Source organism: Balaenoptera borealis (assembly GCF_965194805.1).
Source record: "Balaenoptera borealis genome assembly, chromosome: 7".
Taxonomy (NCBI): domain Eukaryota; kingdom Metazoa; phylum Chordata; class Mammalia; order Artiodactyla; family Balaenopteridae; genus Balaenoptera; species Balaenoptera borealis.
This window is the reverse complement of record NC_138864.1, coordinates 16,393,421-16,411,676: the sequence shown is the minus strand read 5'-3', so window position 1 is coordinate 16,411,676 and position 18,256 is coordinate 16,393,421. Positions and strand designations below refer to the sequence as shown.

Sequence of the window (18,256 nt, the reverse complement as noted above, 5' to 3'; positions counted from 1 at the left end):
TGTTATGATGCCGTTGGAGATAGTAAGTATGTACTTATCAGATGATCGGGTAATCATTCAACCTCCCTTAGCCTCCCTTTTGTTATCTGTAGGAAGAGGAAAACATGCCTATCTCAAGGGGTTGTAGTGAGGAATACATGAAATAAACATTTGAAAAGTGCTTCTTATGTCCGATGTGCTTAAGAAAAGGTTCCTTCCTTGTAGCACAGGGAACTCTGCTCAATATTCTGTAACAACCTAAATGGGAAAAGAATTTGAGAAAGAATAGATACATGTATACGTAAACTGAATCGCTTTGCTGTATACCTGAAACTAACATGACATTGTTAATCAACTATACTCCAATATAAAATAAAACTTCTTAAAAAATTAGTATTTGAAGACAAAAAAAGCTGCCCTTAAGTAAAATGAATGAATAGAATTGAGTTTTTTAAAAAAAGGGTTCCTTCCTCTCTTTTCCTTTTCCTTTAAATAATCTTATCCTTGACTGTTAAAGATTTTTAAAAGTTAAGGCTTTTATCCCCAGCTCGCTGTCGTGAATCTGAAATGCAGCTCACTTGTCCATGTTCTGGGAAGTAGAAGTCTGAAATAAACAGGTGACCAAGGCTCTACTTGAGGAATCTAGGTTGCTAAGGTTAGCACTGCAGCAAAGAAGGAAAGGTAACAACAGCAGCTAGCATGTATTGAGTGCTTGTTGTGTGCTCGGTTCTGTTCTAAGAAGTTCTAAAAATCCTCACAACTTTATATGGAATGGACCATTTTCATCCCCATTGTACAGAGAAAGATGCTGAGGCACGGGTGATTAAGTAAATTACCCAAGGAGATACACTCAATACATGGCAGAGCCAGGATGTGAATCTAGACCCTCTGGCTCCCCAAACCCACGCTCTTAACCCTCTTGCCATGTCACTTTTCGAAAACAATGGCTATGAAATCAGCAGATCTATATGTGCGTCTGCTGTGTGCTGTGTGCCCTTGTACACATTTCATAACCTCTCTGAGCTGCATGTTCCTCTTCTGTGATATAGGAATAAAAGGCACTGATAAATGCAAAAACTCTCTAAGGTTATTGTGAGGATCAAATTAGATTAACAAATACAAAACTCTTCGCCCCAGGCCTGGTATACAGTAAGGGCTCACTAAGTAGTAGTTGCCAATGTCAGCGTGTATGACTAGAGACTGGGGCAGGTTCCTCCGCATCTACCTTTGCATTTTGTCAGCCTCCAGCTCTTGACCGATGGGTTCCTGGAGGTTTATTATTTCAGCCTCCCAAGAATGGGCATACGCAGAAGTTGAGGTCAAAGGCGTTGTCACTTTCCTAGAATCTGACACACTGTTCCTGAGGGACCAAGGGCAGTTCGCACACAGTCCTCATGGAGGAGTGGGTCTAACCCACAAGCTGTGCCACTCAGCCCCCTTCCTGGTGAGGGCTTTGCCCACCAATCCTTTGACTAGGTAGGCTCCTCACAAGGGCAGCACCTGGGGTTCCAGGTTTGGTACCAGCTGCTGTGCTGGAGATTGCGGTGGTGTGCATTTCTTTCAGCTTTGTTTGGTTTGATTGCCTTTATTACTGCGGATGAAAAACATCCACACCTTTGGTCATCCCTAAGTGTCTATGACTCAGTCTCAGAGAACTCTGCGTTTCTCTCTCTGCCTCTTTCTGTGAGCGCACAGAGTCCACAGTTCTTTCACAAGTAAAACTGCCCTGATTTCTACCCCTCAAGTCAGTGGAGATGTGTCTGTTCAAGGCCAAGAATTCCTCTTTGCAAGAAATGCGGGCTTCCCTGGTGGCACAGTGGTTGGGAGTGTGCCTGCCGGTGCAGGGGACACGGGTTCGAGCCCTGGTCCGGGAAGATCCCACATGCCGCGGAGCAGCTGGGCCCGTGCATCACAGCTGCCGAGCCTGCGCTCCGGAGCCCGTGAGCCACGACTACTGAAGCCTGTGCGCCTGGAGCCCGTGCTCCGCAACAAGAGAAGCCACCGCAATGAGAGGCCCGCAAACTGCAACGAGGAGTAGGGCCCCGCTCGCCGCAACTGGAGAAAGCCCGCGCACAGCAACAAAGACCCAACACAGCCAAAAATAAATAAATAAAATAAATGAATTTATTAAAAAAAAAAAAAAAAAGAAATGCATTTATCTCCGAACTTATGAGCTATACAGATTAATTTTTCATTCGTTTAATTTGCTTCCTGGGGACACAAACCATTTTGATGCAATAGATTTTGATATAGAACTTAGGTAATAGAGAAAAGGCTGCCTAAATAACGAATTTAAAACCTCAGCATCAGGGATGTTGGAATAAATACAGTTGCCTTGGAAATATATTGCTTTGGAATGAAGACATTTAGATAGTAAATGACCTCTAAATTTACATATCCTGGCCCAAACTCTTCCCTGAATTCCAGACTTGCATAGCTAAAGGCTTCTCTCCTCAGATATCTCGTTGGCAAGTCAAACAGCATCTTCAAAAAAGAATTTGACTTCTGCTTCCACCCAGGCTTGTCTGTGACTCCATTCAGCATCTGGTAAATGGCCTCACCAGTTACTCAACTCAGAAAAGGGAGTTCTCCTTTGATCCTTCTCCCTCCCTCCTCAACTACCTTGGGTGGGCCGTGTACTTCATCAGCAAGCCCTCTCATTCTATCACCGAACAGCTCTCAAATACATCCACTTTTCTTAAATTCTGTAAGCACCATCCTAGTCTAGGCCACCATCGTCTCCTCTGATCTCCCCAGAACAGCCTCCAAGCTCATTTGATCTCATTCTCTGCCCAGCAACGGGAGTATTTAAGTCTTGTCACTGCTCTGCTTAAAGCCCCAGCTGCTTCCCAGTGAACTCAGAATAGGATCCAAGTTTACTACCATAGCCTATAAATCCCTGTGCCTCTCCCTCCAACTTCATCTAGAAACTACCAAATGATGTTTGAGCCACCCTGGAACTTTTTTCAGTGCCTTGAACATCAAGCCTGTTCACACAAGTTAGCCTAGGTACCCAACTAACACAGTCAGCTCTGTAGTACTGTAATAGGTTTATAATACTTTTCACACAAATAACACATAAAAAACAAACACAAAACTAAACATTTTTAATCTTACAGTACAGTACCTTGAAAAGTACAGTAGTCCAGTACGACAGCTGGCATCCAGGGACACGTTCGCATCTTTGAAAGTTCACAACTTGAAGGTTCGGATGTAGGGGACTTATGTAGTCCTTTACTACCCCATGACCCCTCTCCACCGTGCCTGCAATATTCTCCTCTTTTCAGCTAGGTTTCTACTCATTTTATAATTTCTGTCAAATTAAAACTATTTATTTGTTTGCCTATTTGTCTGTCTTCCAAGTCAGAATGTAAATTCCATGAAAGGAGGGTCTAGATACATTTTGTTTGCTAACATGTATCTAGATTATATAGCCCAGATCTTGACACAGGGATACTCACAAATTATATGTAGAATAAATTAGTGGATAAATGAATTAATAAAATAATATAAATAGTATTTATTCAAATATCTTTAATTGTTAGCAATAATTAGTTCAACACATTTGTATTGAATGACAGAGCATGGACCGTGGAGTCTGACGTATAGGACATTTTGTCCTGGTTCTATCGCTTACTTAGCTGGGTAGCCTTAGACAAACTAACCCTTTAAAGGGTCTCAATTTCTTGATCTGTAAAATGCAAGTTATAATGCTCTCTATTTTATAAGTTGAAAAGTCCAGTGAGATAATGCAAATAAAAAGCAGAGTCCACAGTCATCACAAGTGTTCAAGAGAAGATGCTTGCTGTTATCTTCATTAGAAGGACCACGAAAGGCATGGAGGGCCAGTTAGCAAATACGGTTGGCATTTTCCTGCCTGCATAGGGCATACAGCAACTAATAGACAATCTAATGCACTATGCTTTGTGCCGTTATCGAGGATACACAGATAATAAGTGCTTCTTGAATGTTCTTGGCATCAAAGTCAAATGGATTTTCTTTACTTATATTCCATCAATTACTTAAAATCTTGCCACATTGTAATTTGCTTCATATTTGAATCTTGATTTTCTTAGGCAAATTTTGTTTTTTTCTGGAGTTCCTAGTTCTTATTTCTTTTTCTTGCGTATGTAGCTTTATCTCATTATTTTACTTTTTCCAGCCTCTCAGTCATACTGATTATACAGTTAAGGCTCTTCTGCCTCCTTAGACTCCCCCTTTTGAAGATCTCTGTCCTTCTCCATCTCTACCTTGTCCAAGCTGTCATTCTGGGACCTTCCTTCCCTACACTTCTTGGTTGGTCCTCAGTGCGTACCAAAATTTTCCTCTTATTTCATTTACTCCAATGTTTTACTGGAGTCAACTTCAAGAAACATACTTAGTAAGTTTAATCTTTGAAAGTTTGAAAATACCTTCATATTCGATTAATCATTTGACTGGATATACAATTCTAGGTTTAACATCATTTCAGTTTAGAAATTTGAAAGCAAGCTTCACTTTCTTCTAGTTTCTAGTAGAAACCAGTGAGACTAGTCTATATCGAGGCGTTCAATCCTTCTGCTTTCAGCCCTACTTCTAGTCTAAGATCTGTCTCTCTCTTAACCATTGATTTTAAGAAAAGAGGCTCAGGAATTCCCTGGTGGTCCAGTGGTTAGGACTCGGCGATTTCACTGCCAAGGGTGCCGGTGCAATCCCTGGTCGGGGAACTAGGATTCCACAAGCCATGCGCAGAGTGGCCAAAAATATAAAAAAATTAATTAATTAAATTAAATTTTTAAAAAAGAGGCTCTTGGGGAGGTGAAATAGACCAATTGGCATCGACTTCCTCTCAGTGTCCTTGTAGAATATTCTGTGCTTCAGCTTTCTCTACCTCTTTTCCCCATCAACATGATCCCATCCATGTCATTCTTAAATTTGTTGGAATATCCCATTCACTAGTGATGCTCTCTCCCATCCTTTTCCCTCATATGAAGTTTTACGTTTGTTTGTTTAACTCGTGTACTTTTATTTCAGTGGTTTATCAGGAGAGAGTGAAGGCAATTATAGCTGTTCAAAGCCCCAAAATACACAACTTGAAATTATAGTACAGTTTGCCATCATTTAGATGTACTGTAATTTATTGAACCAGTGCCAAAGTTTTGGGCATATTTTCCTAATTTTTTTTTCAGTATTACAACTATTTGACCTCTTTATCTGGAAGGAAGCGGTTAGAGATAGGCCTTTGAGGACAGTACATGAGGGAATGATTGCTAAACACCTACTCTTAACAAGGTAACCTTTGGAAGCTAAGAAAAGATGGAAAAGTTTTCTTTCTTTTTTTTTTTTTAAGTTCAGAATGCCCCACAAAGAACCCTCACAGGCTGTGTCTTAGAAGGCCTTGTGGGAAGGAGAGAGGTATTAAGAGTATTAAGGAGATTTAGAAAGTTGTTTAGATCCTTGCCAATAAAATTTGTCAATATTCCTGATTACATCCATAGAAAAAAAAATTTTTTTAAGCAGGATTTCTCCATCTAAGTGTGTGAACACTTTTTAAACTCTTGATTTTGAGTTGACAAATTTCCCTCCAGAAGGATTGCACCAATTTGTATTCCTACCAATCACAGACCTCTTTTTTTTTTAATGTATTTTTTTTGGCTGCGTTGGGTCTTCGTTGCTGCACGCGGGCTTCCTCTAGTTGCCGCGAGAGGGGGCTGCTCTTTTTGTGGTGCGCGGGCTTCTCATTGCAGTGGCTTCTCGTTGCGGAGCGTTGGCTCTAGGCGCACAGGCTTCAGTAGTTGTGGCGCACAGGCTTAGTTGGTCCACAGCATGTGGGACCTTCCCAGAGCAGGGCTTGAACCCGGGTCCCCTGCATTGGCAGACGGACTCCCAACCACTGCACCACCAGGGAAGTCCCAATCACGGATGTCTTAAACACATGCTAAGATGACATCCACAAGATGATTTGCTAGTTTTATAAACAAAATTGGGGCTCATTATCTTCATACACATTTCTTTGATTATTACTGATGTTATTACCCATCTTGTATTACCCAACTGCTCAAACCAATCCTCCATAGGTATTGCCAACCTCACTTTAGAAATCTGTAGACTGAGACTCAGGGACTTTTAAGAATTCTCAAGATCACACAGCTTTCAAGTGTTTGAAAGCATATGCGGGTGTAGACATTGCTTTGCCAAAAAGTAATTTAAGAACATGTGACTTATCCGCTCATCTTTTTTTTTAAACAGAAAATCAGATCATTCTTTCTGGACCTTAGATGTAAATAATTATGTCAAACATGTTCTACTTCTTGAAACAAATATTTGAAAAACCCTTCATGCAAAGCCTAGACTGGGAGGGACGTCCCAGGTACATAGGATTATTGCACAGGGTTACAAGGACAGGATTCAATTGACTCATGAGAACTTAGCTTCCTCTGGGATCTAGATATTGCCTTCCTTGTCTCATTGTGCATATCTGTATATTTTTTTAAGGGACTGTACATTTCTGTTTTTTATAAACCACGTGGCAAAATGATACTCTACAGTAGCTCCTCACTCACCCCCATCCACAGGTTCACTTTCCAAAGTTTCAGTTACCTATTGTCAACCATGGTCTAAAAATATTAAACAGAAAATTCTAGAAAAAAATAATTCATAAATTTTAAATTGTGTGGCGTTCTGAGGAGAGTGATGAACTCTCCCGCCATCCCCCTCTGTCCGTTGAATCATCCCTTTGTCCAACGTATCCACCCGTTAGTCACTTAGTAGCCATCTAGGTTATCAGATTGACTGTCCGTCAGTGGCAGCACATGTGTTCAAGTGACCCTTATTTTACTGAATAATGTTCCCAAAGCACAAGAGTAGTGATGCTGGCAATTCGGATATGCCAAAGAGAAGCTGTAAAGAGCTTCTTTTAAGTGAAAAGGTGAAAGTCCTCAACTTAATAAGGAAAGAAAAATAAACTGTAAGCTGAGGTCGCTGAGATCTACAGTCAGAGCGAATCTTCTATCTGTGAAATTGTGAAGAAGGGAAAAGAAATTCATGCTAGTTTTGCTGTCACACCTCAAACTGCAAAAGTTAAGGCCACAGTATGTCATAGGTGCTTAGTTAAGATGGAAAAAGCATTAAATATGTACAGTAAGATATTTTGAGAGACCACTTTTACATAACTTTTATTACAGTGTATTGTTATCGTTGGTCTATGTTATCAGTAGTTATAGTTGTTCATCACTTACTGTGCCTTATTTATAAATTAAACTTTATCATAAGTATGTGTGGATAAGAAAAAAGAGTATACATAGGGTTTGACATTATCTGTGGTTTTAGGCATCCACATGGGGTCTTGGAAACTATCCCCTGAAGATAAGGGAGCACTGCTGTATTTAAGAAACGTATAGGAAATTGCAATGTGAAAACTGCCAGTACAAGACAGATACCTATACCATACTCTAATATTAAATTACATGGACAAACCCCAGCTTCAGAATCTTTCTAAAATCAATCATATGCAAAATACCTGGTTTCTGAAGGGGCATATGAAAAAGTATATACAATTTCATAAACTGCAATATGGCTTACTTAGTAACTTATATTTATTTAAAGAAGCCTAAGCTTTCCAAATATATAGTATCTTCCAGGTGTCTTTATCCTAGCAAGTCTAAAAATTACCAAGTAATACCATTCCACTAACCTAAATTCTCTAAGATTTTTTTGTGCAAAGTGTTAAATGCCCTTCATCCCAAACTTGGTAGCATAGTGTTCGGTGTGGATCTGGAAGCTCCCAGGAAAGGATGGTGCATAGTGAGGGTGACACAAGTTGAACTGCCCTTTCCTATGGCTGGACCTGAAGAATTCCCTTATACATCATCCCTGCAGGGTGGTTAAAAGTCCAAGTTCTAAGTACCTATACCACAGTACTCCAATGTGGATGAATCTCAAAAACATTATGCTAAGTGGAGGACACCAGCCACTTAAAGGCCACATATTGTGTGATTTCATTGATATGGAATATCCAGAATAGAGAAATCCCTAGAGGCAGAAAGAAGGTTAGTGGTTGCCAGGGGCGTGAGGGGAGGGGAGAATTGAGAGAATCTGCTTAAGGGATGAGGGTTTTACTGAGAGTGTAATTGAAAGTGGGGTCAGGCTGCTTGCCAATAAAGAGGCAAGGTTGGAAGAAAGGAAAGTTTGCCTTATTTTAGATGCCGTGCTGGGGAGGGCGGACGCCTGTCCAAAGGCCAACTCCACCCCTCACAGTCAGGGAGCAAGAGCTTTTATAGATGGAGGGAGGGAGCTACATGCAGAAACAGCACAGTCAGCTCTGACAGTCTTCTTGAAATCCGTCATCGCTGGTCTGACCAGCGTCATCCTGATTGTTTTAAGTACAGTTAATCTTCAGTTCCAGGGTCGGTTTATTCCCATTTCCTTGAGGCCAATTCTTGGAATTGTGGCAGCTAATGTCACGGCTACAGTCTGGCCATCATGTAGTTCACTTCTTCCACCTGGTGGGGTTTCAGTGTCTATAAGACAGCTCACAGGTTAGGGCTCAGAATATTATCTATAGCCCTTGAGAAGGAACTAAAGGTCCTTAACTACGCTTAATGACTAAACTATTATTATTTAGTCTTGTTGTACGGTTTTCCTTTGTTTCTGCATTTTCTCATTTCTCTGATTAAATTTATTCTTTGGTTAAAGTTTTTCCACAGACCAAGGGCAGGCAGAGGACATGGGGGGCAAGGACCACAGGTAGGGTCCTGCTCCGTTTCAGGAGCGATGGAAATATTTTGGAACTAGATTAGAGGTGGTAGTCACACAGCATTGCAAATGTATTAAATGCCACTGAATAGTTCACTTGAAAATGGTGAATTTTATGTTATGTGAATTTCACCTCAACCCATTCTTTTTTTAACAAAACTCCAAGTTCCTAAACCCAACAGACCTGGACTTGGAAACTGACAACTTCCTAGCTGTATGATGTTGGGCAAGTTATTCTCATTTTCCAACCTGGATCCTAACTTTAACCCTTTTACCTTAAACCTCCGTCAACATCCATACAGGATTGCCGTGAGGATTATAGGAGATGATGTATGTAAAACCTTTGGCACAGTGGCTGGCACAGCCTAGATTCTTAGGAAACAGTAGCTACCACTGCTAATACTCCTGGCAGCTGCAGCAATAGCAGTAAGTGGTAGCTGTGTTTCAACCCAGATTCCTGAATAGTCAAGTGACTGTTTTCCAGTTGATCGTCTTGCTTCAGGTCATCCAGTTAGGAAAAAGCCACATACATGACTTCGACTTCAGCCTTGTATTCGCTCAGCAGAATCCTTCTTTTGAAAGACAAGTTTTAGATGAAAGCCATGGTTAATGTCAAAATGGAACACATCCCTAAAACACCAAATTATCAGCTTTCCCGGGAGCGTAGGGGACACTGCTTCCCAATGTGTGCTCCTTTCCTGAAAAGGGACCAACCCGTGAAAAAACAGTCATACACTGGAGCATTTGAAAGGAAGTGTGAGAAGGGGAAAAAAAAGGAATTTCCCCGAGCTTCAGAGAAGGAAAACTGTGGAATCAGTTGGAAGTTGCCGTTTATCCGGAGTGGATGGTATGGGTGACAGAAAGGGGCGGCTTGATGGTTTTAGGAGGTCTGTGTCCCCTCTCTCCATCAACAACGGCTTCCTCAACATGACCTTTTCTGAATGGAATTCTCCGAAGAGCCGGCAGCACATTTGCTGCTTTACTCACTGACATTCTGTTACCCACATGTGCTTTGGTTTTATTTGTTCTTCCTATGAGCTCCCCAAATCGAGAGGAGGCTGGAAACATTTTTATGAGATAGAAATGTACTGTTTTGTAGTCTTCTTGTGACTCCCTAATTTGTTTTCCCGAAGCCTAATCAAGTGAGATGTAAAGGACAGCCAACATAAATACCATTTATTGAATGAGGCAACAAAAGTAAAATCTGTTGAAACAGCATGTTCCCCAGCTTGTCCATGGAAGAGTGAGAAGCAAGACGAGGCTGCTGAGGTTATGGAAAGTACATGGTCTTCAGTATGAGACAGCTCAGGTGGACATGGATCTGCTTCCTGGGGCTATTAATTATTAGCCATGTGACCTTGAGCAAAACCTTATTAGCTTTGGGGACTTCAGTGTCGTTATGTGAAGACTGGGGATGATAAAATCCATTCCCAACAGGTGTTGAAAGCATTTCTTGAGTTACCCTGTTTGCAGTGGCTCAGTGCTCGGCAAAGAGCTGACAATAAACATCCTTTCCCCCTTGCACTGCAAAGCATCAAGGGAGGTGATGGGGCAGCTTGTGTCATCATAGTGGCCGGCAGGTTTTGTGCGTTGTTTTGGGTTAGGGGATGCTTACTTCGTGCTTTCTGTCCATTATCTCATTTAAATCCTTACATCAAGTCTATGTGGTAAACTTGATCATACCCAGTTTAGTTGCAGAACACAAGGCTCAGAGACGTTAAGTGATTAGTCCGAGATGGCGCTGCTCGAAGGTAGAAGAGCTGATATCCAAACAGAAGTCTCTCTGACAATGAAGCTTGCACCCATAACCTCTTCTACCACCCAGGCTCTGGCTGAGGTGTAGTTGATCTGTGGTCTGTTGAACTGAATCTTGGAACCCTACAGTAGATGCTGAGCAGTAAACCTTTGTGTTACCTTCACCTGGGGTCAGATATCCAGCTTCGGAGAGACACTATGTACCCATGGCCACTGTTCTCTGGGACCCAGAAAGTCAACTCAATTGAGTGACCTACCCCTGTGAGTCTTTTTGACAGGCCAGGCGCATCCATGTGGCCCCCTGCATGGTGGTGGGCAGGTCAGATGACCACTGCACAGTTGGATAAAACTAAGTCAAGAAAAGCCATGTGTGCAAAGACAGTTCTTTCCAAAATGACGGTCCATTTGCAAGGGTGTAACTGGCAGTGATATTCCTGGCATTCATCTCAAACACCCCAGGCTGCTTGGGTAATGAATTTCTGAGGGTTAGTCATTAACAGGTTTCCTGCTTTCCTCCCCCTTTGACAGGCCCAGCTGTGAGATACAGTGAGTTCAAGATGTCAGAGGCCAGCCCGCCCCCCCTGCTTGGGCAGCACACGACGCACATCCTGAAGGAGGTCCTCAGATACGATGACAGGGCCGTCACAGAGCTGTTCAGCGCTGGAGTGGTGACCCAACATGAGGTTGAGTGACAAAGGAAATATGCTCTTTTGCAAAACCACAGTTCTAATGCATTTTGCTAGCAAAGGCAAAATAGCCTTTCTGGACCCTTCTCCCCAATTCTGGTGCCTGCCACTGAAGAGTTAGAGGAATTCCAGATTTCCTGCCTGGCGTCTCCAGAATGGCTCTGGTATCAATGAATCTAGTGCTTTCTAAACGTACCCCACCTTTGATTCCTTACCATTTCCCCCCAGATAATAGATTAATTGTGGATTTGTGGGATTTTTTTTTTTTTTTTGGGTGAAGATTTTTTTTTTTTCTGGAAAAATACATTCCTCATTCTAATTACGTTAATAGCCTAAACGTTTGCCCCTCCAGCCCACGCAGGTCTGAAAAAGAGCAGATCTCTTGACGTTCTTTACTTGCACATAAAGTCCTCATTTAAACCTTTGTTAGGAAGTCAAAGCAATAAGCAGAATGACAGTCTCGGTGATTGATTTTAAACAGAATAACTTAATTTTGAGCTCATGAACCCTTTGTTAATCTGTAATTTAAACCATGGAATTTGTTAATGTCCATTATAAAACTGAGCTCCGTTCTCCCCCATGGGGGTAAATAGTGGCTTTATGTTGTATTTCTTTGATGATTTCATGAGACATGGCAGAAAATCAATCTCCACCAATGAATTTTGGGATGTATGGGGTGAAGAGTGGTTCTTTAATTGGTACCTTATTTTGAGCCAAGTACAAATGCAACAGGTTTTTAAATGAATGTCAGATGACTATCTCGGTATTAAATAACATCTAAATAATGATAAATTGGAGACTGAAAGGAAAATATTTCTTTGTGATCTGAGTATCCACTGTAGAAGAATATATCATGCCTTAATATTAAGTATTTGCATTTAAGTATTTGTCAGTGAATTTGAAATATAGAAACATCTTCTGTCCAGAAGGTGGTGGCTGATTTGCCTATATGTTCCAGGATGAATTGGCACTCAGACTGCCAATCACCCAAGCCCAGGTACAGACCAAGGAATCAGATGACCCCATGACACAATTCACACTGTTAGGCACATATATCTTAAAGCCATGTCATTACATGCCAAGTGGTCATTGAAAGTTAAATTACAGATGTTCATTTTTCAAACTGTGGTTTAGAGCTAGTTTTCTTATTGTGTTCTTTTTTATTGGAAAGATTCGAGCCATTTATGCATGCTGTAAGCCCCAATATGTTTGTAGAATCAAGGACTCCAAATAAATAGGAAGTTTGTCTTCTCACGAGGCCTCCTGGGACATTTTAGAAGAATGCCTACTAATTCTTGAAACACTTATTGTCCTCTCTGCTTTCCTCTTTGTGGACAACTTATTCTGAAGAATTCCTGCTGTTGTCCCACTAGTTAGAATTTCATCATGCAAGGGTAATTTGATACCTTCTTCAGTACTTTTCCCCCAGTGGCTAATTCGTAGATATATATTTGGAGACATTCATTTCAGGCCAGACATCTAAATGAAATTCTTCCATGTATATACAATTAGTAATGAAAATGGTAAAAGGCTGGATGACAGAGAATTGGCAAAACACATATCTTGAAAGACGTTTTTCCACCATTTCTCCTAGTGATCCAAGTAGATGTCTTGAAATGCAAATTACTTGGTTACTGAGCAATAACCCTTAAATATCTGGGTTGCCATATGTAGCAGGATGTTGATTATTCAGAGGGGGTCACAGAATGCCTCTAAAACCTTGAAATCAATCAAGGTTGATTGATTGTGCAGTCTTGGTCCACAGCAGAGTCGCCACTGGAGACCATCTCCAGTGTAATCATATATGTAGCTGTCCAGATTTCCACCTACACACCTCAAAACGATCCAGGAGAACTTTGAACCTGTTCATTACCCAACAGGTAGCATTTACTCAACTGATTTAGTGAGAGAAGTAATTTAGAATATATTTCAAGTTCAGATAGATAATTAGTCCTGCAGGAAACACTGTGCTTGCTAAAATTTCTAGCAACATGTCCCAGATCAAGTTATACCTATAAACAATGTGCTGTTTTAATGATCAGGACCTATTATCTTATGCATTTCCAAAACCAAACATACTATTAAGATACCATATGCTCCAGTTCACTTTGTGTCAAGGCCTACCTTCTGGCGGATTTGTGTCTGAGGTTGGCCTAGAAAGTTCTTTGAAACTTCGCGGGTCAATCATTATGTGTGTCCATGAGCAACAGGTTTCCTTCCCTTGATTTTTTTCTTAAACTTTCTGCTGCCATGATTTTCTGGTTAATCAAGCATGATATTTTCCATCATGCATTCTGATATGCTGAATGTCTCCCCAGAAGAAGAGAAATGAACATTGACCAGTTTTGTGTGACTCCCCTGGGTTACTTGGTATTCTTTCGTGTTCAGTCCATCTACTAGCAGTTAGAAGCCCAATCATGATTTAAAAAAAAAAAAACAACAGAAAAACAAGGGAGGTCTCACATAGGTTATTTCATACTAGCTCATTAGACTATTAGACTATGTGGGGTTAACCTCTTAGATAACCCCACAGTGGGGGGCTTTTGCATAAGGCTTCAAGACGCCTGCTTTCAGCCTTTGGCACGGAAATTCACACCCGCTCGTATCTCACCTGCATTTGATAGCTCACCACTGACTCTTTGGTCCCATGACGTTGGCATGTGGTCTGCTTTTATGGATGTGAGTCTTGCTTGTCCCTGTCCCATGTGGCTCAATGCTGCCTTTATCCACAGGACTCGTTCTCCAGACCCTGGGCCAGCAGGTGCTGAGAAAGAACGTTAGGTCCAGATCGTCTGCCTCTGCTCTGACAGCTCATGTGGCAAAGGAGACGAGAGGGAAAGAAAGGCACTGTCCTCACCCTCCATTCCCTGGCCCTGGGCTGTTCATTTGCAAACTCATCCCCCAAGATTAATAGATTCTTCTTGCATTTGCTTCTGTTCATGGGAGAATATCTGCTATAGTGAGTCCTTAAATTCATGAGATTCTTCAGACATGAGATGCCTGCAGAAAATGGTTGTTCACCTTGATTGTAGTATCAGTGCCACTTAGGAGGCCAGAATGTCAAGCTCACTTCTTTTCCCTCTCTATTTTGTGGTACAATCATTATTTGTTAAGGAGGATGAAAAGGTTCGGGGAAAAAGGTACATAATTCCATTTCAAACAGCTGTTGGGAAAATAAAAAACACATCACAGAGGAAATGTAGAACTTTTCTCAGACCTCAGGGTAAAATTGTGTTACTTCTTACAATCCTAGTACAGAAATACCAGGGTTCAGTGTTTTATAAATTCCTACTCTCATATGATGCTTAAATGGTTTCTCTGTATAGACATACCAGGCTATCTTCTGGGCACAAATGGACCTGAACTTTTTTTTTTTTTTTTAATTTATTTATTTGGCCGCGTTGGGTCTTTGTTGCTGTGCACGGGCTTTCTCTAGTTGCGGCAAGCGGGGGCTACTCTTCGTTGCGGTGCTTGGGCTTCTCATTGCGGTGGCTTCTCTTGTTGCGGAACACGGGCTCTAGGTGCGCACGCTTCAGTAGTTGTGGCACGTGGGCTCAGTAGTTGTGGCTCGCGGACTCTAGAGTGCAGGCTCAGTAGTTGTGGCGCACCGGCATAGTTGCTCCGCGGCATGTGGGATCTTCCTGGACTAGGGCTCGAACTTGTGTCCCCTGCTTTGGCGGATTCTTAACCACTGCACCACCAGGGAAGTCCCTGGACCTGAACTTTTAAACCAGGCTGGCTCTATGCAGGACAGGTTTATGTGGCGGGATTCGTGGAGTATAAGCACCTCCAATAGACACATTTCCCCCAAAGCTGATTCAAAACCATGTCTTTTAGTATCACTCTAGGAAGTTAACGTATTATTGACAAATGAGTGCAAATACTTTGAAACCATATATTTATTCTACACACTAGGGGGAGAGAATGTGAGTTTTGAAGGGAGGAGAGTTGGAATAAGTAAATTGGATGAGGAGGAAAGGAAGAGACAGCACGCCCAGGTCAGGCAGACCCAAGGGTGTGTTGGCCCTGGGGACCCTGGTGAGCCCATCACAGTGTGAGCCCAGCCTGACCTGACGTGTGAATGCCAAGAGGGGAGGACGGGCACTGAGAGGCGCTCAAATGCTACCCAGGAAACAGAACTCACCCACCTCAAATTTTTTTTCTGGAGAAATAGTTCTTTTTTCCCATTCTTTAAGATCTTAACATTAAAGGGACTACCCAGCCTCCTGACCCTTTGCAACATTTTTTTTTAATTTTTATTTTATATTGGAGCATAGCTGATGAACCATGTTGTGTTAGTTTCAGGTGTACAGCCAAGTGATTCAGTTATACACATATTCATTCTTTTTCAGATTCTCTTCTCATATAGATTATCACAGAATGTTGAGTAGAGTTCCCTGTGCTCTACAGTAGGTCCCTGTTGGTTATCTGTTTTATACAGAGCAGTGTGTATATGTCAATCCCAATCTATCCCTACCCCCACCACCCTTCCCTCCTGGCCTCCTGGTAACCATAAGTTCATTCTCTAAGTCTGTGAGTCTGTTTCTGTTTTGTAAATAAGGTCATTTGTATCCTTTTTCTTAAATAAGAGGCTGTGATAGGCGCACCAAAGAGGCCCATGTCCTAATTCCCAGAACCTGTGGATAGTGTCAGCTTCCATGGCAAGAGGGAATTAAGGTTGCTAATCAGCTGACCTTAAAATAAGGAGATTATCTTGGATTTTCCTGGTGGGCCTGATACAATCACAGGGGCCTTTAAGTGTGGAAGAGTCAGTGTCAGAGTGACATGATGGGAGAAGAACTTTTCCGATCGTTATGGGATTTGAAAATGGAAATGAATGAAGGAACGTAGGCATCTACTAGAAGATGAAAAATGCAAAAAAAAAAAAGGACTCTCCCTTAGAGCCTCTAGAAGGAAAGCAGTCCTGCTTGATTTTAGCCCAGTGAGACCTATTTTGGACTCATTTTGGACTTCTGATCTCCAGAACTGTAGATAATAAATGTGTGCTGTTTTAAGCCACGGCGTTTGTGATATTTTGTTACAGCACCAATAGGAAACTAATACGGAGGCTGCTCTTCCTTGGTTTGAAAGTTTAAAATGACAGGAGAATCACTGCCCTGCAAAGTGACTAACTGACACCTCCCTGTAAGTCCATTTTTTTCTACTTTCTCTTTTTTAATTTCCACTTCCTTTTTGACTTTTCACTTTTTCCCCATCCTTTCTCTATAGTAATGTTTTCTCTCTCCCTCTCCTTTATCTTCCTCTCCCTCCTCCTCCGCTCCTTTCTCTCTTTTTTTCTTTCTGTCCGTGTTACATAAGCATGGACACCAAAAGCCACCACTGACCTCGAGAAAAATAGGACTTGCTCAGTGATCTGGAAGATAGCTGGTGGTAATTCTGGCCATGACTTCAGCTCCACAAGCGATTTTGGCTTAATCTATGGGCGGGGTGAGCCCTGAATAATTGGCTGCCTCTCCTTCTCTCTCCAAACTCAGGGAACAAAGTGAAGGAGTGTTCCAGATGTCACCCCGGTCTGAGGCAGAGCCCTCGGGCTTGCTCCCTGTCCCATGCCCCCAGTGCTAAGAAAAATATAAATAAATAAAATGTAATACAGAGCAGAGACTAGACTCTGTGACAGCCGGGGTCTTGCTCTTGTGACTGAGTTTTCCTCAGAGAAAGGGGAAGGAGGGCATGAGGGTTAATGGTTCTGCTCCAGCACTCAGCCTTGGCCTTTGTTTCTTGCTTTTTCTTTTCTTTTCTTTTTTTTGGCCTTGCCACATGTGGGATCTTAGTTCCCCGACCAGGGATTGAACCTGTGCCCCCTACAGTGGAAATGCGTGGAGTCTTAACCACTGGACCACCAGGGAAGTCCCTTTGTTTCTTGCTTTTTCTTGGAGAAGGCAGCTACTCGGCGTCTAAAGGGGGATTAGTAGTTTGCCCCTAATCGCTGCTGTCAAACGGCCTCCAGAAAGGCGGTACCTTCTCCACCTTGGTTTTGCCATCTGTGAAATGGGGAGCCTGGATCCTCACAGTTCCCTTTGCTTTCTTCTTTCAACAGGATGAAAAACACTCAGACACGCCCCTCCTTTCTCCCCCCACCCCTTTCTTTTTCTTTGCAAATGAACCACATGACAATCTGTTGAATTCACATTGGTGTCTTTGGCTCTTGACCACAGAGATTGGAGGAGCAAAGCTTTCTTGCTGCTCATCTGCAGAATGAGCAGAACTTGCTCTCACCCAGAACTTGTGCACAAATGCTGCCCATGAAGCAAGACACAGCTTCAGAACACACAACTGAGAGGAAAGAAATTAATGTAAAACGGCCACAGGAAAACATCTTTCTGTCTGCCCCTTTACCTCTTTCTGAACCCTAGAGAAAAATTCGGATTGCTGTAGCATCTCTTGGTATGGGACATGGCCACATGTGTAACACACATTCACCCCAGTAGACTTGAATTTATGTTTGTAGGTTTTACAAAGGACTTCGTGGCTGTTCTTGATCAAAGCTTTGAAATATACTACTAATGGGCATTACCGTGTTCTTTCTTCTCAGAGGGTCAAGAAAACTGTAGCATCTATTTTGGGGGGACTGCTAAAGATTCACTCTTTAGGGGAGGTAGAAAATGAACTGTATTTCCAAGATTATCATTATAGATAGCCAAAGTGCCCAGTGACCCAGGACCCTGAATCTTCTCAGCTTGATTTGCTGAACTGTGCAAATGGGAGAGTGTTCCATTCTTAAAAAATATGACAGAGTTGGAAATATCCAGTCACTAGGGTTTCCATCTCTGGGCCCCTGTTTCCCATCTTCTGCATCCCAAACATTTGTCTGGCTCTCCAAATTTACTTTCTGGGAAAACTTAAGTGAAAGGGTGCGGGCCCAGCATGCGAGCAGAGGTGGTGCTCAGGCCTCGCTAAGTGACTCAGTTAGCTGAAGTCACCGACAAAACCCTGCAGAGATGACAGTGATCAAAACTCATTAGTTTGTGCAGCTACACTCATACGACCCAGGTGACATGTGGTGAAATGAGTAGCTTGGTGGGCCTCTGTGTGGGTACATTTCTGGGGGAGGGTTTTTTAACTTGGGAGAATGAACAGTCAGA

At 42.2% G+C, this 18,256-nt stretch overlaps 1 protein-coding gene across 10 annotated transcripts in view; it reads left to right on the top strand.

Moving 5' to 3' along the window:
* SUGCT (succinyl-CoA:glutarate-CoA transferase) overlaps positions 1–18,256 on the top strand; it is a 792,254-nt gene that overhangs the window by 674,435 nt on the left and 99,563 nt on the right. For all 10 annotated transcript variants that reach the window (XM_082399856.1, XM_082399855.1, XM_082399852.1 and 7 more), the window contains one exon: positions 10,996–11,150. In XM_082399856.1, the coding sequence (XP_082255982.1) occupies positions 10,996–11,150 (155 nt within the window). The remainder of the gene's footprint in view (positions 1–10,995; positions 11,151–18,256) is intronic.